Source organism: Colletes latitarsis, chromosome 9, assembly GCF_051014445.1.
Source record: "Colletes latitarsis isolate SP2378_abdomen chromosome 9, iyColLati1, whole genome shotgun sequence".
NCBI classification, from domain to species: Eukaryota; Metazoa; Arthropoda; class Insecta; order Hymenoptera; family Colletidae; genus Colletes; species Colletes latitarsis.
Window position 1 is genome coordinate 28,600,832 of NC_135142.1, and position 22,114 is coordinate 28,622,945.

Sequence of the window (22,114 nt, forward strand, 5' to 3'; positions counted from 1 at the left end):
TAGAAGCTCAAACAGGATTACAAGGATGAAACGTTGTTTATCTTTAAGTTTGAAAACGAATTAGAGTTACATCTTTATCTTTTAAGGGTAAACTCGACGAAGGTCTAGCCCGCGGGCCAGTCTTTGTGCACCACTTTGCCATCCTCTTGAAAGCAATTGCATTCCTTTGCAACAGCATATTAGTTCCCTGAATGCAAGACACTGGCCACGTTTGATGTCATAGTTTTTGTTCTCGTCTAAATAAATTTCTAGTTTCCCACAAACCGAAATACTGAAAAGACTTTGTAACGGAGAATCAAGTGACAAACGAAGCTTCCCACGAAAAAATTGGCGCCCCGTACGCGTGTCTGCGTACGTTGGAGGATTTATGTGGTGTTTGTTAACAATTTTCACGTCGAGAAAGCATGGTCGTCGATTGAAACGCGTCGCGGCTTTTCACAATGCGGAAAAGTTTCCTTTGCGACGAACGCCGGCTCGCGACAGGAACCGCGACATCGCTTGGCAAGCTTTTACTGAAATCAGCTCTTTCATGCGAATCAGCCTAAACGACGTTCGCCGGGATAACATATATGGAAACTATTCGAACTGGGTCGCCACCTTTTTTCCCCCGTCCTATTCCGCAATACCCTTCTTGTATCCAATCCAGCCGACTCTTCGCGCGCACGAAATTGCATCTGTTTCGTCGGCATTCAGGAAGAGTGCCAAACTTTCGTCTCCCTTTGGTCGCCTGCGGGAAACCGTTGTCCGTCTTCCTCTTCGGGGAATTCATACCCGATTTTCTCCGTGTATCATCCCGATCAACTCGTAGATCAATCTCCCCAACCGTTTAAAACATTTCTTGCGATCCATGACCTCGTTGCACCGATCTTCGAAACCCCACGAATCTTTACATATCGGTAGACTGCGGATCTTTAAACAAATTCATGTTTTTATTAATAGAATTAACGAAATGAGACCGTAGAGGGTGATGTTTTGTACACCAAATGCATTCTGTAGCTTTTCGAATGTAAAAGTGCTCATAAATGCATAAACGTCCGCAGTCTAGCGATAAATCTAGCGAAGTTAGTTCACGGAACGAATTCGTGGCGGTTTGTCGTAAGAAGAAGCGAGTACCTGCGAGAGAGCGTAGCCCTCTGCCGACGAGCGTGGGAAGCTTCACCACAAATCTAAAATCTCGAGTACAATTTGCTTTAACACATGCAGCGAGGAGCAAAATTTTAAATAATAATACTTTTCCGGACAATGATAATTTATTTCCACGATTATTTAAAGTCGATTTGAACTCGAGTTCCTCGGAACTTATGTTTGACCAATAATCAACGAGGAAACGTCTCCGTTTCTTAATTTTCGGTATTTGCCTTGCATTCGATAACATTTGTTAGACTCCTACGACGTTTCTAGAGTATTTTATTGTAATATATTGTGGTCTTCCGGTCTGTGAGTCGAAGAGCGTCAAAATATATTTCGTCGCGCAATCGCACCACCGAATTGCGGTCGAGATAACTTTGTACCCTTTCGGCACGGCCGGTACGTAATACGTGCACGCACAGACACAGACTGTTCCCGGTTTAATGTACGGTGTCCCATAAGGTTCATATATCTCCCTTTACAACCAGGAAACGAGCATGGTCCCTTTGCACCGAACAGCATTCATAAATCCAAAGGGAAGTTCAGCGGCGAGGAAGGATACTCATGTCCCGTTGTCGCGCTCTTCTTCCTTTTTTCGTTGCCTTCGAAACGATCGGAACTCGCGTTCTGTTTGAATCACTGTTTTTCGAAGCGAAGGGGGGTCGTTCAAGAAAATTTTCAACACAGGACAACCTAGACAAATTAAATTTACCTGGTGGAGTACCAAGGGGCCATAAAACTATCAATCACGTAGGCTAGAAGTCTATTTTACTCACATCTTAAAACAATGAATATATTAACTAGAATATTAATATTTACTAGAACCTCCCTTGTGGACCAAAGCTTGAATTCTTCTTAGCTTACTCCGAATACATTTGTTATTGTCAGTTTTCAAAACTTAGATGCTTCCATAGTGTTTGTTTTATTTGCAATGGTTTCGTATTATTATCATTTTTTTTTTATCGTGATCGTGAAATAAAAATGGACTTGCAAGAATAATTCGTCCCAAGTTCGAGAATTCTTGAGATCGAGGATGAATCCTACGATATCGATAAACTTCTTTGGACGTTCTTCGGATTTGCGTCCCGTTGGACTTTTTACCGGGACCGGAGAGAAATTTAATGTACCGTGGGTAAGAAGAAAATTCCGAAGATCGAGTCGATCGCAGTAGAAGGCAGAAAACACTCGACTTCGAGATGGATTTTTCGTCGCCGTGCAGCACCTAGCTCGGGTTTTTCTTCCCCGCGAAACGTAAGAGCAAAAAGAAGATGGTCGAAGTAGATTCTCTCGTCAGATAAGTTTACGAAATACCTGTTCGTCGACGTTTTCGAAAAAATAACCTCGGAGGACAAATTTAGGGACTCTGAATACGAACGACGTACAGGGTGTTCGGCCACCCCTGGGAAAAATTTTAATGGGAGATCCTAGAGGCCAAAATAAAAGGAAAATCAAGAATAGTAATTTGTTGATGGAAGCTTCGTTAAAAAGTTATTAACGTTTAAAGTTCCGCCAGTAAGGAATTTTTTTCTCGAAACTGAGTAGGATTTCGGGGGTATGTCTATTCACCAAAAATGATTGTAATTGACCCCCGCAACCGAAAATAATTTTTCCAGAACGATTCGAAACTTTTTAATTTAATTGTTAATAACTTTTTAACGAAGCCTCCATCAACAAATTGGTATTCTTTATTTTCGTTTTATTTTGGCCTCTAGAATCCCCCATTAAAATTTTTCCCAGGGTTGGCCAATCACCCTGTATATCTCAGTCATGGTATTCGGATGATGGTCTTCAACCGTGGATTCGTGTCCATCGATACTTTTAAAAAGGAAGCCCAAATCTACGCAGAATAACAAATTTACGGATCTAAAAGAGGGATCGAAAACGCGACTCGCGACCGGTTGCAATTTTGCAGAGATCGTTCGCGTCGCGCGAACGTTTTATCGTGCCTTGGCCGGTCGCTTTTTCATCGAAACACTGTTTTTAACTCATCGTTTGTTTATGGAATAGCAGTAACTCAATAAAAATCCGACGATTAATTTAGATTTCATACTCTGCTAATACCAATTACTTTTATAAAACATAATTTACGATTTAGTTAATTGAGGGCTATTTCAATTCTGATAGAAAGTAGGATAACCAGGACGGAAGAAAACGAAAAAAATTTATCCACGCGCCGAGTTAAGTTCTACTTTTTCTTAATAAATTTGAACGCACGAACAAATCGAATGATTAATTCGATAGATCGAGAGGGTTGAAATTTCGTTTGTGCTTTAGATTGGGACTCGTCGAGGTCGGATCGGGGGTTAGGGGAGTCGGTGAACATAATTTAGCCGGTGACATCGCAGGAATTGAAGTCAATTGGGTTCAACAAATCTGAACGTACGGAGATGTATACGCGTTATAGGCAAAAAGTGTGTCAGAGACAATCCTTTTATGTTTGGAGCGTATGCATGTTAAGGCGTTGTGAAATCGTATCGTAGTACCGCGATGCAATCCGTCGCCTTATGCGAAAATCTTGTCGCGAGACGTCGTAAATTCTCGAGGGACCCCTCGCTGCGAAGTGGGAATATCAAAAACGATTAAATTCCTATTCACTTTCGCGAGTGTCGCGTTTTACGTCCATCTTTCAATCTCAGACAATTTTTATCGCCATTTTAACACCCAAGTATTTTCCTTTTACGGATTATTCTCCAAAGCAAACTACTCGTAAACGCGTGTCTTGTTTCCGCGTGACGTATCGTTATATTTGCGACAAAGCAAATAGCCGCGAATTAGAAAAAGGAAACAATTTTCGGACACGGTCTGGACTACTTTTTGGTATCTCCTCCTTTTCTTATTGACAAGGTATTTATACGAACGCTTTCTAGCCTTTTTCACACTTTCTCTTTTAGCATTTATCGCATTTTACATTTTAACTTTTTCAGATCGTGACTCTTTTCTACTCGGAACCATTCACGTTCTGGCGAAGTTAATGCAGATTAATAGCGATCGTTCACGCATTATTCGCACGGTTTTCTCGTCTGTTTTATAATTTACATTTCAATCTATACCGTGCAAACGAAATGACCATCTCGAATATCTTACATTTTACAATATTAAAAAATATCGGAGGAAAAAGTTGCTCGATTCGGAAAAATGAATACGAAAAGAAAGACGAAGTATCTTCTAAATTGTTACATTGAGTCTGCGATAATCTCTTCTCTCATCTTTTATGCAGCAGTCCAAGGAATCGATTTACGTAAAAGGATCGAATAGCTTCGGAGTATGAACGATTGTAAATCGTTCTGGTGACGTGAATATTTTTCATTCGTAGATTCGTGAAATCAGCCACCGTGAGTAGCTATTTGATTAATTAAATTTTAGTAAGAAGCAACGTTCGTTGTATGTAGGTCTGTTCTCAAAGGCGTGAGCGACGTTTTCATTCGGATTTCTCATTTCTGTGGGAACGTTCGTCTTCTGGCGCCCTTCGGCGGGGCAATTAACGAGCTCGTAGCCGCGAAGCAATTATCGAGGACACGCGATATACGCGGCCCGCTCGAGGAACTCGTACGTTTTACGAGAATCGGTAAATATCTGGTCAAGAGGTCATCGGGTGCATCGATTTTCGACAACGCTCGCGAACGGGTCGAGCGGTGCATCGTCAAAAATAAAGGCTCTATCCGAACTGTAGCCAAAGTTCAAAGGCCAATCGGTCCCGAAAGTTTCCCGTTTTCTAAGTTAAATTATCGTCCGGAGCGTAAACAAATAAATTTACCCTGCAAAATCCAGAGGATCGTGCCAAAGTCTCATCTGGATACGAGACCAAATGGTGTATTTTTATTTATATCTCTAATCTCGTTTAATGAATGCTTTCCGAAATACTCGTCCTAGAAAATTAACCTTTTGCAACGCATAATATCCACCACGACTCGATTCGAAGTCCACGCGGATGTAATTAACGAAACGAAAGGGGGGTAAAAATTTGAATTACAAGCATTTGCAAACCTGCCTGGGAGAATGTATAGTTTTAATTCCCTAAAACGGCGCCCCAAAATTGCGTCGGAGTAACCGGTCGAAAGAATATTAATTGAACCGTGGTCGTTAAAAAATTCAATCGATAAGGAGGGATGAAAACAATTTGTTTCCGAATTAATTACGACGCTTTTTGATCGTAATTTTCGAGCACAGTTTCCGCTGTTGGCTATGTTATGCTTTGGATAAACATATAAAATATGTCGACAAAGATTATCGACAGGCGGATCAGAAGAGTTTCAGAGCTTGAAAATTGGCCCATCTGTCGTAACCTTAATTACGTTTCTGTTCGATACATTCGAGCGATCGGGGACTGGTAGAAATCGAGCAAATTTTCATCCGCCAAGTATAATTCCCATGTTACTTGCAACTCTTACGTACGGTCAAATCGCAGTAATAGCAGAGTAGCCGAACGTCTCCCACAGCAGACGTTTCTACGATGTTTGAGAAGCGAGAAATTGACGGTGAAATAAAGAGAAGTTTGTTTGATCAGCCACCGACAAGGCTCTTCTTGCTCGTACACGTTCTTGAATCGAAATACGCGCGTACGGTCGCGTGCGTTTAAACGCCCATGAACGTACAAAACCGCTAATAGGTAATGATAAACACGACAGGAACGACAGATACACGTGTACGCATGAATTAACAGCGCGCAAGTTTAATGTACACGCACGTCGTGTAAGACGAGTATATAGATTCGCGTGTAGTTCGCGTTACACGTTGTAATGAGGGTCTCCTAGTGAAAGCATCTGTGGGAACGCATTCAATACAGAATGGAACAATTAAGCGTTCGAGGAGTTAATGGTAATTTAATATCGGTGTAACGATTTCTTAAACGATACTAGACGGGTATTACGAGGCGTGCAATTATCTCAGAAATGTGCCACAGTCGAGCGAAAATTGTATATGGAAATGAAATGGAATATCGCGTCGGTCGCGACCGCAATTCCAACGCAGCTAAATTGACAATTTCGCGTAGCTACGGACGCGGATCGCATTTATTTCGAAACGACCAGGTTCCCGAGCTAAATTATCCGCAATCCCGTTGATTGGCAAGATCCTCGAATATCGGTTCGATCGAGTCTCGAGTTTTTTCAATTTTAAACGCAAATTTTTGTTGTTCTTTTTTTATCAAACATTCGAATACGTACAGATGTATGGCGATATCGCGATAGAACGATGTTTTAGAAGGAAGAAAGGGAAGGAGAAAATAATTTTGCATGTCTTCATAACGGTCTAGCGATGAATTGCCTACGATCATGGTTGTCGGTGCAGGCAAATTTATCGCGGTTGTTCTTTCCTTAGACGAGTTACAAGCATTTACAATCGTTGGCCCGATACGCAATCATTTCTGCAACGAATCGCCGCCGACCTGCTTGTCTCTCGAGATTGATCGTCGCGAAAACGCGAAATCATCGAGCTTACCGTGTACCGGAATCGCCGTTTGTTCTCTGACCCGAGGAACTGCACCTCGTTTCAAAGCCAATCCAGTCAACGACACTTTCAATTCGTTTTATTAACTGGTACCGTCGCTGGAAAATCGTAGATCATCGTATATTTCTAGTAATCTTATCCATTGCAATTCGTACTTTCAAATAAGTGCAGAGTTTTGTAGAATTTAAAGTAATATTTCATCAAAATTTCGACACTTTCAAATTATTTGTCACTAAACAAGCCTGAGATCGCAATGGAAGACGCGATAAATTTTGTTTTTTCGCCACGCCGCGCCGGTCGCATTTTCGCGTAAAGTTTCAGCGCCTCCATTCTTTTCCCATAGATCCCCAATATAGCAGAGAAAAAACGGAACGAAGCTGTCGATGGAACAAAGACACCTTTTTTATTCTCTGCCATTCAACGATAGTGAATAGAAAAAACGCGTCGTTGTTAAAATGTTTGTTGGGGAGAGTATGGCCGGAGTCGATTCATTCGGAAAACACTGTCGAACGCGAAGGAAAACAGAAACGGTGCGATAATAGAATTTGCCAAGTCGACGAGAGGAAAAGGTTGTGACGATATTACTGCCGAACGACGTTCGAGAAATGCTGATAGGAAAAGAGGGTGGAAAAGTTGCTGAAAATGGCGTTCGAGATCCACCGGAATCGATTCGAAAAGAAAAGGCTCTGAAATTGAAAAATTTTAGACTGAAAACCTGCTCGAGTAATTAGAATATTTTTGGATGTACGTATTATAATTTCTAGGATCCATATACTATTAATCACTTCGATCGTTCTGTCGTGTATGTTTTAATAAATATTTATGAACGTGGATCGACCGTACGAAATGGTCCACGGATCGTGAGAAGCAACGTCGACGGATAGAAGATTAATTGTCTTTGTTTCGTGTCCCAAAACGGTCGTCAAAAGGTATATTTTTGATATCGAAAAGAGGGTGCATGCTCGAGGAGAGAATTCTCAAGAGTGAATCACGAACGAAAGAGGCACGCTGTCGAGAATTAATCGGTTGGCGCATATAGATGTTCTTAACGCGTATCTCTGTCTCGTTGGTGTAATTTATTTCATGGGATTGATGCCGTTCACGGGAGCCCATAACTTTCGTCATTTCTCCAATCAGGTGGAAGACCACCTAGAAAAGAACTGGAGAAATCCTCATCGATGTAAGAAGCGAACACATGTAAATCGTGTGACCCCTATTCGGGACACGATTCCGACAGAAATACGTATGTACAGAAAATCCTTGCGAACCGCAGGAAATCGCTATACTCTCTTATTTTACCCGCGTTAACGTTCAGTTTTTAAGTTTCTAACAAAATAGTTAAGTCGAGTGTCGATATTTACCGATAAATCATCCTTTAAACTAAGGCGAGGCACAGTAGTTTTCGAGAATCTCTCAAAACGCTAAGTAAGGTCAAAAATGGCGATAGTGAAATTCTCTAATACCGGTCGAGAAACGTTTGCATCCTAAAAATTGGCAGCGTATTTCTAGAACGGAAGAGACAAGTTTGCGATAGTTCGCGAAAGAAAGTTGAGAGAGGAGAAAAAAAAAATGGAGGGAAAAAAGTAATAAAACGATCGAGGCAGCGTCGATCGTGGGTTCCGTCGAGCGTGTTCGCGTCATTAATTCGATCGTATTTTTCTGTTGGCGCGTTACAAGCGCAATCGCTGTTACGTTAAGTAATGACAAGCCGAGAATCGATTTCTCGGATCGAACTGTCGGGCTTATCTCGACGTCTTGACGGGCCCGAGAGTCTCTGAGGCCTGCGGACCGACTACTTTTTCTCGCTTTTGCGGGCTTTTATTGCTCGCGCTATGCCGCGTCGCTGGGGCCCCGCCGACGAAGATTCGTGGGACTGCGTATCGGTACGGTTTCGCATGAGTGTATATCCCGTAAGGCCCAGCCACGATGAAAATTTCAACGCACGCGAGAAGAGGAGCGGTGGCGAGACTGAACGGCCTGCATACGTAATACGCCTTCTTAGCTAATATAGGCCGGTTTCGTTTTGGGGCCATCGGTCCCCCCGCGGCCCTCTGACTCGATCACTCGTTAAAGGTTTCTCCTACCGATGAAAAGAACATCTGTTTCTGCTCGGTCTATTCGAACCACCGCTCGATTTTCCACGATTTGTTCTATCGGACCGCGCGAAATGCTCCGGTTCTTTAATTCCACACCAGCGTTTCTCAACCCACGGGCCCAAAACGATTGTTGCTTGGAAAGACTGGAGCAATTGGAGCGTTTGTTGCAAATTGAAATTCGATTGAATTATTTTGAGTGGATTTATTAATTGAATGGAGATCAATTACGTTAAGGGTTAACAGAGATATACACGATGCTACTTTTCACGCGTAGAAATCACTTTTAAATGTACGTGGTTTTCTTTGTTCAATTTTAATTAAAGGGATAGACAAAAGGTTGGGAGACGATCAATGCCAACGATTTGCCTAAGCCTTTATTATTACTTTTGCAGTAACTTTCGTTTTAATCCGTTTGAAACTGCTTTCGGTACATATGTGATCCACGAGGGAACTGTTCTTGTTAAATTGGAACGATGGTTTGAGAACGTTGCAGTGGCTTGAAGGGACGTTGAGTGTACTGTGCAGTGATACAGAGACGAAACGCGTGCGTAATTGGCCGTAGTGGATTAGTCACGCCTCCACGGACACGCATTTGCGAATCAGGCGAAGCGTATAGGGCTCCTATCGTCTCTGTGCCATTCCACTAATCATCTTACGAGCTCTGCACAGTATACCATTCCCGTTGCAGTTTAATTTCTTTCCGTGTTGGCGATCGAACTCGAAAGACGTGACTAAATTCAAAGATACCTTGTGGCCTTGCAATTTCAATAATTAAAAGGAGACCATTCGAAAGAAGAACGGTACAGTGTACAGTAATAGTGATAAATTACGATCGACTATAAAGCGAACGAAAACTACAAGGACACAGAGGTGTGCAGAATTCCGATAGCAAAAAAAGACGGTATGTTATGTAAAGCCCTCGGGACAGAATTTAAAATCAATAAAATTCGAGATACAAGCGCAATTAATTAGACCATTAATAATCTGGGACTTATGAATAGTCAGTAGATTAAGACGGTTTAAATAGATCCATTTCGATCTTTCCACCGCGTTTAATCTCACGTTAATTCCTTTCGAACTCAGACATGCGTACCGACAGATCTTTTATTTTATTCGATACCAGAATAATTTATTAACCATTTTCTTCTCGTAACCGAGAACCGTGGTGCATCGAAATGTTTCACGACACATTGGTCTCCGTTGATTATTGCGATTGCATTGTCCGTGCTATAATCTGGCGCGTCGATCGTTGCATCCAAAGATCACGGATCGAGCGTTACGCGCAACTTCTTCGCCCGGCTATTAACCTCGATAATTGGTGATCTTCGGCATCGAAGGATACCGGGAGACCACTTTCGTTCGATACGCGAACGTTTCCCGGAAACCCGTGGCATAAGTCGACGGTTAACGTCGATCATTAATTCCCATCAGCATAGTCTGGATCCCGTGGCCGTGCGTCGATACTCTCGTGCACACGCAAGCACGGATTTACATGCGTGTCGAGGCGCTCGCGCGCACGATAACCTTGTGTGGTCCACAGGAGAGAGATAAAGTGAAACCATGGGGCCACGCTGTCTCGCGATCCAACCTCGATCTCAGGGCCGTTCGCGCCGCGTGTTTCTTCCCGCTCCGGTTTTCGTCTCGCCTTACCCCCCCTCCACAACTAAAGTTTGCTCTCTCTCCTTTGAAAATGGTCGAAAAATCGGTTTTCGTACAGTCTCGAGTCCTGCAGGCATCGCGTCGAAATCCAAAAAGTTGATCTTGGTCTCCAAAGGTTACCAAATAGTAGCGATTTTAAAATATTTTAGGTATTCCTCCGATACACGGTGAAAAAAACGTGTAGAAAAGTGTCTTAAGGGGCCATTGCGCTGTGGAAGTTGCAGAATTCAGTAATCCCCGTGAATTTTTTTGAACGGAGATGAAAAATGTAATTTGTAGTCACAGGTTTTCGTAAAACGTTCACCAGGACGTGTCAGCGTTGGCCTCCAGGATCTCCTGTAGCTGGGTGTTCGAGGCGGAAGACGGGCTTGAAAATTTTAATCACAAGCCCCCTCTCCCTTTGCGAGGCTGTAAAGATGTCTTAAAGTCGATTTACGATGACTTATCGAAAGATGATTTATTGGAAAGGTATATGGGAGGACGCGCAAAATAATAACGACAGCTTTAACGTTGCGGTTTGGAACATTGTTCCAAACTGCGACATAAAACTTCAGCAGAGTGTTCTCAAACGATACTCCGCGTCGATAAATTAATCGTGGTCTTTCTGTTGTTTCTTAATAATCATAACTTCCTCGCATCCTACATTGTCGGAAGGTTAGCGAACCGAGGAAGTAATAATGGTCATAATAAAAAGGCTAGGATCGGACGATAGTCTAATCGTCTGCTCTCATCTTTGCCTTTCACTTATCCGTGCTCGAGCCACCACATATATTAGGGCTCTTATTAAACTCGTCGTACCTGTTAGTGTTTTCTTTCCATCGGTTCCCACGTTTTTTCTCATTTTTATCGTCGATGAGCACCCGGCGAGAGTAATTGGCGGAACCGATTCCCCCAATTTCGTGCTTGGAAACATATTTCCCATCCACATTGCTTGCGCATTAGGTCGTTCGACTCGTATCATTCGTCTTCCTCAAATTTATCAGTCCAGGAGATATTCGTAGACGTTTGAAAAGGGGAATGGCATCGTTTTGTACCAATTTACGGAAACCTTATCGATCGTATGACGTATATTTTATCTCGTACGCAATAAAAACACGAACCTCTTCTAAAATATTTAGTAATCGGGGATGAGGAACGGATTTTACGATACACCAAAGTCAGGTTTACGTCCTCGTAAAGTTTGTCTATGCGTTTGGTGGGAACACCAAGGTTTCGTTTTGTTTTTCGAACTTAAATAACAAAACTATTACGTGCCATGTGGTTCGAATAAAGTGTTACAATCCGTTGTCCCAGAAACCAATAAAGACTATCGTTTCTCTTCCTTCTAAATTAAATAGCTTTGGAAGGGTTAAAGTTTTCGTGTGCAACAAAATTCTTCGTGGACATCTATCGAGAGAAAAGGGTGGAGGGGGAATTGTCGGCATCGAAAGTTCTAATACTTGACCTCTTTTCGAGTAACTGATCGACCTCTTCTCTATCAGAGAATAAGACGTTAGACAAAACGCAAGCGATATTGCGATCGTTCGAAAGCGAACTGTTTACTTTGGTGCAACGCGACGCGTGTCTCGATTCGTACACAAGTATTTTTCATCTTGCGGAAGAACTGTTACGTAAGGTGTCTCGCGTGTACGGAACCGTAAATTAGAGCGACCTTAATTTTGATTCGTCGGGCACGATCGACGGCTGTGGCTTCTGCTTTCGTTCGACCTGTCCAGCTATGTATCTCTATGCCTCGCGTAACCTTCTTTTCGACACTCCACTGTTAATCGCCTCCTCGAAGAACAGTCCGATTTGTTTCACGTTCTATCGTTCCTCCATCGCCGCCATCTTGAACGTCTTCGAACGCAGACTCCGATTTCCGTTCCATTTCTCGCCTCGATCGTTGCAGGAAATCGGGCCTGAAAATTCGCGCAATCATCGAGGCAACAAAACCACTGAGTAATAGCCCTAATACAGCCTACTTTTATACTATTCTTACGCCCCCCTTTGTTTCTTAAAAACGTTCGAAATTACTTTGCTTCTACTTACACTATCTATCTATTAAAAATTTTCAAAGTACCGTGATCACTGATCACAATTTAAGAAATTAAATTGCTGTAGCTCGAAACGTTTCGAGCGTTCCACTCCCGGATCAAACTATCGAATCGATGATTCTCGTTCGAAACAAATAGACAAGGAATCTCGTTGGAGCAACAGGCCAAAATGTGCTCCCTCAGGCAACTTTCCTGTTCGCTTATCGTCTCGAAGTCGGAAGTTTCGCGACCGTTTCGCTGCCTCCGAATTCTCTAATTATCGCGTTGCAAACGGTCTGGATGTAAATTTAGTCGTACTTACATCTGTCGACCGTCGAAGTTGGTTTATTAGCCAGAAGCACACGGTCGGTTTAGTTAACGAGGAACATGTACGTAGCGTGGATGCATAAACATCAGTCCACTGGTCCACGGTCCGTCGACGATCGATCCGAGGACGAGACGATCGAGAACAAGCGATCCACACGCGCCGACAATAACTTTCTAACGATGTAAACGGTAATTATACATCGTTGCGTGGCCGGTTCGGGAAGAAGGGATCGTTGTTTTTTTGTTGCAACCTCGTTTCTTCCCATCGATTGGCACCGTGAATAATACGCGGTGAATCCAGGCACTCGATTCGCCGCGTAGGCAGATGAGATCCCGCGAAATCACCGGGCGAAACAACAGCCTGAAAAAATTGCTTTATTTATCGTTTCCCACCGACCGTGATACCGCGGACCAGATTGAACGGATTCAATTTGCACGGAATAAAAAAGTACCCGAGCATCCGCGAAAAATGCTGATCCCGACGCGACGCGGAACATTGCTTTCTGCTCTCGCATTCGATAACTTGTTATTATTAGTGGCGGGGGCAGTTTTATCGAGCTGTATATTTCGTTTCTCGGTTAACGACTTTATTCGACGAATAAAAACGAACAAGAGACAGCGGGTTTGCAACCTAATCCGAGTTAATCTTGACTCGCGATCGAGCTTGGATATAAGAAAGAGAGGATATTGCTGAAGAGGAAAATAAAAAGTGTTATGGGGAATGAGAATATAAAATGTATCGGTGTGGGTTGTAAATTAAAATGTAAAATTAATTCGCCTGAAAGGCTATTTATAGAGATTTACTCGACGCTGCTTTCCACGCGTTGAAATCACTAGTTTTCGTCGTTTAATTTAAAATCTTGATTTGAAGTCTTGAAGGTCCGCGACAGAAACAAAATAATTTTATTTAAGCAATCGGTATAATATAAAATGTAGGATTAATTCCTCAGGAGAAAACCGGTGTTTCGGTTGACCCTTTCGTTCCCATCGCGCGGCTGCATATTTGGGATTATCGAATGATATATTACTGTCATCGGTAGTTTCGTATCTATGAATATGCATTAGTGGCTATAAAAGTATAGGTTAGTATTAATAACAATGAGAGAACCGAGAAACGCCTGAAAGAAATTCCTGCAGAAAGCAATAATCGTCAGAAAAATCCCGGAACAACGGTGAATGAGAAAACTTGGAAAAGCGCGAGAAATAATAATAATCGCGGAATTTGTCGCGTCGGGATGGAGGAGATAACTCTGGAACGTCCCGGTTCCGTAACCTTTGAGATGCAGTAATTGCCGAAGAACGTTCAGAATAGTCGATTCTTGTACGGCGATCTTTGCGTCTACTTTCTCCGTTCTTCCTGTTTTCCTCTTATATCCTCCAGGCATCCTAGCCGCGCGTCCATAAATTATAGTTAAGTAGAAATACGACTCCACGAAGGAGGCAACAAATATTTAAGGAAGTGGAAGGTAGTAGGGGTCGTGGAAATTGACATAAATTTCCAAGCGTGACTTTTAGGAAAGCCACGAGCGAGTTTCGTATACACGGACGGTCTATCACCTGCCACCCGTATTTTCCCTCGAACGTTCCTATCTGTTCGCGGGAAAATATTTGCCCGCGAAGCTTTTACGAAGATTAGCAATATTCGATCGTTCGATCCACGGCTCCTCCGCGTAAGCTTCGCAAACGCGAAATAAAACCGATTTTATAACGTAAAACCTGATCGTTCGTGACGCTGTACGAGATGCATATAAATCACGTGGCTTCTTCGGAGGATTTTACTAATAAATGGTGGATTTTCACGATTCGCAAGACTAACTTTAAACACTGTAATCGTGAATATTTATTTAACCTGCAGGCTATCGAATAACTTGGTTTAAACTTATACCACGCGTTACCGAGGTCATATAGACGGAAAAAGTTCGTATAAACTTACGACCGGAAATGATTTATCGAAAAGGTATAAGCTTTCAAAGATATCTATGATTTATCGTGGCAGTTTCAAGAAGCGTTCGATCGGGAATGTATTCAAAGTGCATTTACTATTATTTCCGATACGGACGCAACATTCGAAAGAGTTTGACGAAGGTTTTGCCATAATAAATCATGAACATCTTTAAAAGATTTTTATTTACAGTTTGGTCCCAACTTTTTTGTACATCCTGTATACACGAACGATTCTATGGAGCATCAATTATGGATTGTCCAGTTTATTTTCACGAAAATTGAAGATCAATTCGTGGTTTTCATCGCTTGTTTTGCGCGGTCGGAAAATTTCAAGATGGCCGTTCCTCTGTCGCGGTCCGTCGAGGCTTCAAGGTCGTATCTCGCCGAATCTGGAGGCGGCCTCGCAGAAGGCGGCATTCTTTGCTCGCTCGTCCATGCCGGCCACGTTCTTTCTTTGGGAATCTTACTCCAGAGAGAGGAGATCGGCGCCCGAAGCATCGTCTACCGTTACCACGTGTCTGCCTCTCGATACGCCGCGATCTTACGTGCAAATACACGCGATGAAAACCGCTTACAAGCAGGCTTTCCAAGGCCCCTGCGATCCACCATCCCCTCGTTCGATCCCCTCCACGGACCATCCAAAAATCGATCTTACATCTCGTCTTCTAGCGTTTCGTTTCTTCTCAAATTATTTCTCGCTCGCCATTTTTATTTAGACTGTCTAAAGTTTTCGTTGGTCCCAATATGTAACCTGAATTCTTTCCAATATCTAACAATGTATCAAGATTCTGACTGGCCGAGCATTCGCGATCGGTGAATTAAAAGATCCAAGAATTTAGAAATTTGTCAGCTCCTCGTCACCCGATACTCCGCCGAACGCTCGAGGATATTCGATGAGGATTTAAGCGATTCTTGATCCACGGTTTACGAGGTTCTTATCGGCAAATAGAAATCAGAAGAGGCTCGCACGCTCGAGCGACGCCGATTCGTGACCCTTGGCAAACCGATTCGCACGTGTCCTCGGGTGAAAGTATTGCTGTCGATCGTTTTGGATTCGAATCTACGGACGACAGCGTCGCGTCTGGGAATTTCGAATGTTTCCTGGCCCACCTGGCACGCGGAATTTATTAATAACTCGATCGGGAGAAAGAATTTCTAATTTCTGGCGATACGTTTCCGGCACCAACGTCGGTAAAATTACAATGAACGATGTTAGACTCGCTATCGGAATCTATTAATATCGTGCTATCTCCGCTGACGAGTCCCCGGTGACACACGCGAACGTACAAGCAGATAATTTCTATGCTAACCGGTAGCCGTACGACAGCGCTAATTAGTCCTTCCACTTATCGGTAGGTGGGATCAATTTCCATCACATAGGTGAACGCTCGTTTCGCGCCTGGTCGTACATCAGCATAACGGACAGTTTTCACGGTTAGCGAGACCGAGATCGCTCGACAGACCGATCCTCTTCGGTATTGTAATCGATAAGACAATTTCACGGTTTGGTAGTTGATCGAATTTGCTTCGAACGGTCTGCGAATTTAAATAAGACGCGTCCCTGTACCTACTTAATTATTTGTTTAAAGAAACATTACCGATTCTGAGCATCGTTAGAATTATAAAGAAAATCTTGAACGATCCAGCAAACTGAGGATAAAATTAAAACTATAATCGATTGTTTAAAATATGATTCAATTTAATTATTCGTGACCTGTCGTCCCGGAAACTTTAGATCCAGATGTGGAAGCTGCCACCGATCGCTAGATAATGAAGCTTGATTTCCAGAAGGAGTGACTGTTAGCGTGAGAAGCCTCGCGGAAATCTGTATTAATAGCGTCAACTTGGGAGACAAGTTCCGAGGAGTTTGATATTAAGTCGCAGTAAACGTGGACTTTAGCCTTCGTCTACCAGCTATTACCCTTTGATGTTCGTTAATTAATACATTGAAACATTGATAGGATAGTTTCTCGATGATTGCGCTACCGTATACTTTAGAATATACGAACGGAATAGAAATTCCATTTCATGCAAGCTTCAAGGAATCTTCCATAAAATTAACAAGTTTCAAACAAAAATTGATTTCGAGGAACAATCTCCTTTTACACGAAGAAGCGTAGAGTTACTGTGCTTATAAAAAATATAGAATGTTCGTAAGCCACGAAAGGTATAAAGAAAAAACAATACCCAGTATTTTCCACTCTCGTTAGAAATGTGTTAATTCTGGCGCGTAAAGGTGAAATAGATCGCGAGCTCGTAGATCCTGCGCTTCAGCCTAAGTCAACATCCGCCCGTAGCAATTTTCTCGACCGATCCTCCCACTTTCTCGTGTTCGGTTCATTCAGTCGAGTCCCCTCGTTATCGCCTGTATCTCGGTTGATCGTCGATGAAAGGTAACCGCCGAGCGATTTCTCGACGCTCTCGAAAAAGGATGCGCCCGGTCGCGGATGTCCAGATCGTGGGAACGCGATTCGTGGGTCGGTTCGGATAGGTCACGACCCGTCTGGAATTATTCGGGAACCTTGCCGGTCGCCGACAACGAGACACGAATTGCACGCATCGCGAGTCGCTTCGTAAAACATCGGGAACGTCCCTTCGAGCTCGTTAAAGTGCCTCGACGAACTTCCTTTTATCGTACAAGCTCGTTTATTTGCACTGGATGGTCAAATTGCTAGACAAAAATATTAATCGACCAACTGCCTCAAGCTTTATCCGTTAAGAAGTATCCAAGCTTGTTTCTTTTATTTATTATTGAAATATTTCATTTTTCATTTAGCTATTTTAATAATATAAAATATCTTAAAGCTGATCGTGAATCTGATAATTTGACCAGCCGTTCTGGGAATAAAAAAATTGTCCCGTTTCATATTTATCCCGGTTCCAGCGAGAGAACGAATTTCCAACTGGATTCTGGACAGATTCGAGTGAATCGTAATGAATCCGTGCGTCTGACAGACTCTTGACATCCGTCAATAGAAAGTTAATTTCGTCTCGGGGCCGAGTGGTTTGAAGAATACAGATCAATATTTGCTGTTTCAGATGACACGGAGAAGATCGACGGAATTGTGTAGGTGGCTACTGTTGGCGGGACTCGTCTGCTGTTCGTCTTGTCAAAGCGTTTCGTCCACCTTCGAGAACAAAACTGGTAAGTTCGTAGCGTCGGTCCTCCGTTGGCAACATTGTTAACGATAGTAATTTTTAAACGCTCTGCGAGACAGTAAAGAACGCGACGTTGTGTAATTTGCAGACCGTAATTAAAAGACCGTCCTCGTTAACCCTTGATTCCACAGCCTGGGTTGCAAGCTTTGTTAGCTACCTGAAACAATGCTGGCTAACTCGCGTGACCGCCCACAAAAGATTTACTCGAGCACCGTGGTTAGCATCAGCGACCACTTATTTCACCATCTTGCAAGGGCGCGAAATTCTCAGATAGTCACGAATATTTTTAAAAATCGTTTCGACCAGTACGTTGAAATCCTCGTGCAATGGTGGTGTTGTTAAAGTCACCATTTTACATTCCGAGGCTTCGTTTTCCAGATACAAACAATTATAGTTCACTGATATTTATATTCCAGTCACTTCAGTGGGCTCAATTGCGAACAAACAACCTTCTCTTCGATACTTTGAATACAGTCAGAATATTATTTTAAGAAATCCCCCGAGGATTGGTTCGATCAAACACGCTCGTACTTGCAAACAAGCTCATTTCTGTACAAATCAAACATTGTTTCCAAACTCTTGCACACCAGAAACTCGATTAGAAATTGGTTTGCAGATACTCTAGCGATTAGAATGCCCGTTGCACGATGTTTGGACGGTTTCCAGAAACAGTTTTCACGCGTGTGATCGCGTACGAGGTTTCCACGTTTAACACAGAAGTATTCGGCTTTAGCGTCCATTTTTCTTGGCCGAATGATGTATGTCGATCGAAGTCTGTTGTTGTTCGGTTCGTGGAATCTTCTCGGCGCTCGAACCAAGAGGTTTTGGAACAAATTCAATAGCCGATCTCCTGAGTGGATCGCTTCGAGGCGAATGCCAAAAGGTGTAGTGGATTTGTCGAGCGTTAGATTACGTGGCCAATGAAATATCCGAGTTCGCACATCCACGTTCTCATCGGCGGCTGGCTTTGCGACAAGCTTTGCGGATACTTCGATCGTCATACTGCAGGAAGCTGCGGAAAAAGTTCTCCACTGGCACGATCCAGGGATCTCCAAGCCAAGTTCCGCGTCTTCCGGCGTTTCGACAAAAGCTGTGCCATTTTGTTCCAGAGCTCTTTGAGTTCTCGATACTTTACTCAGCACGCAACTGTTTCTTTTCCAAGCTTCTGCGTAAAATAAATTTATAAAACGCTGTTAATGGTCCTGTTTCTCTTTACGGGTTGGGTAATCGAGAATTTAAAATGGTTTAAAGAAGTTTGAAATCTATATTTTGTAGAACATTTTCATATATTAGATTCTAATATCAAAGATTCGTCGAGAGCGTAGTTTGGAGTTTATAAATTTTGCAAAATGGCCGCTCGAAGCGACCAATCTATCAGTTTTCCAGGTTCTCCAGTTCCCTTTACGGTTGCAAAAAATTAAAAAAGAAAACACGAATAGATACTTTTAACGTAGTTTTGCCCCTCAGCTGAAATATATTTAATATTTTCCGCGATCTCGCGTTCCCGAGGGCAGAAAAACCCGAATCAATTCTTCCCAGCGTTCCGTGAACTGGCTCGCTCGTTCCAAAGCGTTGTCGAGTAATTTTACCAGCGAAGTTTTTAGGCTGCCACGTAATATTTAGTAAAAGTGTATCCCTATCGTCGAGAAATTTTGTGTACTCACGCGCGTACGTGCGTGTGCTTGAGCGTGTGTGCCGGGTCAGTAGGTCACTCAGCTCGGTGCTAAAAGAATACTCACGCGTGTGGATACATGTGCAGCGTAGAAAAACGCTTTTATTTCGCGTTTGTGCTCGCGACGGTTAACGTTCGCGCGTTATCCGTGTCCGAGTATCGCGTATCAATCGTCGGATTAATTCTTTTTACACGATTAAATTCCCATCGACCGCTGATGGATATTACCGACTCGTTTCGTTCGTTGGAACTTGTTTAATAGGTTTACGTTCTCGAGGAATGTCGTCCAACTGGAAGCAATAATTATCTAAAACTAAACACGTCGGAACTGCCTCGCTTATAATTCGAGGAACGCAATGGGGAATACTTATATTTAACATCGACCGTTTACAAATTCCTCTTTCATGGACGACGGTTTATATAACAAATTAAGGTTAAAATTCTGAATGTTACATTGAGAATGGATCAAACGACTCTACTAACCGAACTTCTTTACCTGGAAGGTGTGGTTGTTGATTCTCGTAATTTACGTTTAGACGCTTATGAGCGTCTTTAGGAACATATTTGCACTCGAAACTAACTACGTTTTACGCCGAATGTATTTGAGTTCCTTTCACATAGCGAAATGGGTATTAATCTTGCAAGTTAATGGCGGTTACAAAGTAACCTTTTGTCATTTTCTTTCTTCGCAATTAATACGATCAGAATCAACAATGCCGTATTTCGAGCGTCGACAAGTCCGTGAATCGCAGGAATATTAAGGGTTTTACGTAAAAATAATCTCCGATGGCGCGTTCCTCGCAATTCGCAGGCCGATAATTGCGAAGCTGACGATTGCTCGCAGGTATCGCGTGCATACGAAAGCAAGGAAAAGTACATAGAGCCCGGATGGAGCTGTTTTCGAGGGAACTGCTCCATTCGTCGACGACTGAGCAAAGATTCATTAAGGTTAAGAGGTTTGCAGTTCATGCCGTCGCCGAGACGAGGGGAACGAATTTCTTCCGCGTCCCCGATTTATTGTTACGAGTCTTGAATCACGGGCGTTAAAGGGTACATTGACGCCATCTTAATTACCGGTGCTGAACACTTGCTCCCCGTTTTCTCGATTACTTTTTCACCGGTTCTCGTACGCGACAACGCCGGCGAGACTAGCGTCGATGTCACCAGCTTCTCGAATCCACTTTGCTCCCTTCAGTTCGCGAGACAATAGTCCGGAATCTTTCGAGGAATTGCCGGGGACGCAGGATTTTTACGAGGTACGCGACCCGAAACGTCCGACGAGCGCGTCTATTACGAGACTGCTGGCGAAACCGTAAAAGATTGCAGTCGCTTTCTTTCACGGTCCTCTGTTTCTCTCTCTTGTTTTGTTGTTTACTCGACGAACTTGCGTCGCGACTTCTTTCGACAAACATTTTTAATATTCGGTAAAAACCGTGGAGACGCGTTCCAGAAGACCGTGGAAGCGTGGAATAATAGACGAAGCGAGGCATGGAGAAGCATATTGAAAGCAAAGATCGGTGACGCGAGTGATGTACACGCTTCAAAAGCGTCGCGTTACTTTCTCGCGCTTTTATGCGCGCCTTATCCGTCATTATTCGAAAATGGACCGGCAACAACGAAAATACGCGCGCCCAGCTGTCGTATCTGTGTTCTCCAAAGTGGGGGGAACGCGACCCCTTGCCTGGCGACCCAAAGAACCATGGAAACAGCTTTTAACGAAGATTCTACGATGATACCACTGTCTCGAAACGTTTAGTCGATATTAAAAGGGCAAATTGTTGTTTAAATAAATTCCAAAATAGTACACTTGTTCCCTTAACGCAGTCTCTTGTATATTCGATGAAAATATTTTCTATCTTTCGTTCACATAAGAATTTTATTCGAGCCTCCAATTAAACTGAGGAGTCAGAGGATCAAAGACACGGAATCGACAGTCTAATCGTGCAAACGAGGCGTTTGGTGGAAAAAAGTCCCGTCTCGCTTAAAGCTCGCAGAAGCAATTACCCGGCCGTCATCTTGGCGTTGCGTGAAATATACATCTTCGTGAAATATATGCATCGTGTAACCTGCAAAACTTCCGAGATCGTACATCTAGCCGTGCATTATGCGCAAATGGGACGAGAAACATAGCCGGAGAAAGAGAGGGAGAGGGGGAGGGAAAGCCTACTGGCGGAGTAAACGTGTACACTGTGTACGTTTTCATGGCTTTGGATGTATCGCGGATGTGTCGCGTCTCTTGATACATGTATTCACGCGACCCAAGGTTTTATAAGCAGCAGATGTAACCTTTTTAATATATTCGAAAAGAGAGAAATCGACGTCTTAACGTATCTAATATCCCTCTATATCGCGATTTTTCTTGTCGACCTTCCAATTGTCGCGAGAAAAGCAAGTTGCATTTTGCACGTTTGCAGTTTTACTCGTAACTCTTTCATTATACGATTTTCAAAGTGACGCTCGTTCGAGTACCCTGACTCGAAATAACTTTTCTGAAATTAATTGGACGTCCCGGGAGCCTACCTCGCGAATGGTTTCTAGAATATTTTGTGATCCACGGGCCGCGGAATGGAAATTGGTCCGCAGTCGGAGATGCTGCCACGATCGCCTTGCATTACGTATGCGCGAATGGTACGAGAAACATAACGAGAATGAGAGAGATGGGGGTCGAAAGC

The 22,114-nt window shown here is 43.1% G+C and overlaps 1 protein-coding gene across 1 annotated transcript in view; it reads left to right on the plus strand.

Annotated features, from left to right (window-relative positions):
* LOC143345488 (uncharacterized) overlaps nucleotides 1-22,114 on the plus strand; it is a 32,796-nt gene that overhangs the window by 3,724 nt on the left and 6,958 nt on the right. Inside the window, exon 2 of the mRNA XM_076772656.1 lies at nucleotides 17,651-17,756. Within this exon, the coding sequence (XP_076628771.1) occupies nucleotides 17,651-17,756 (106 nt within the window). The remainder of the gene's footprint in view (nucleotides 1-17,650; nucleotides 17,757-22,114) is intronic.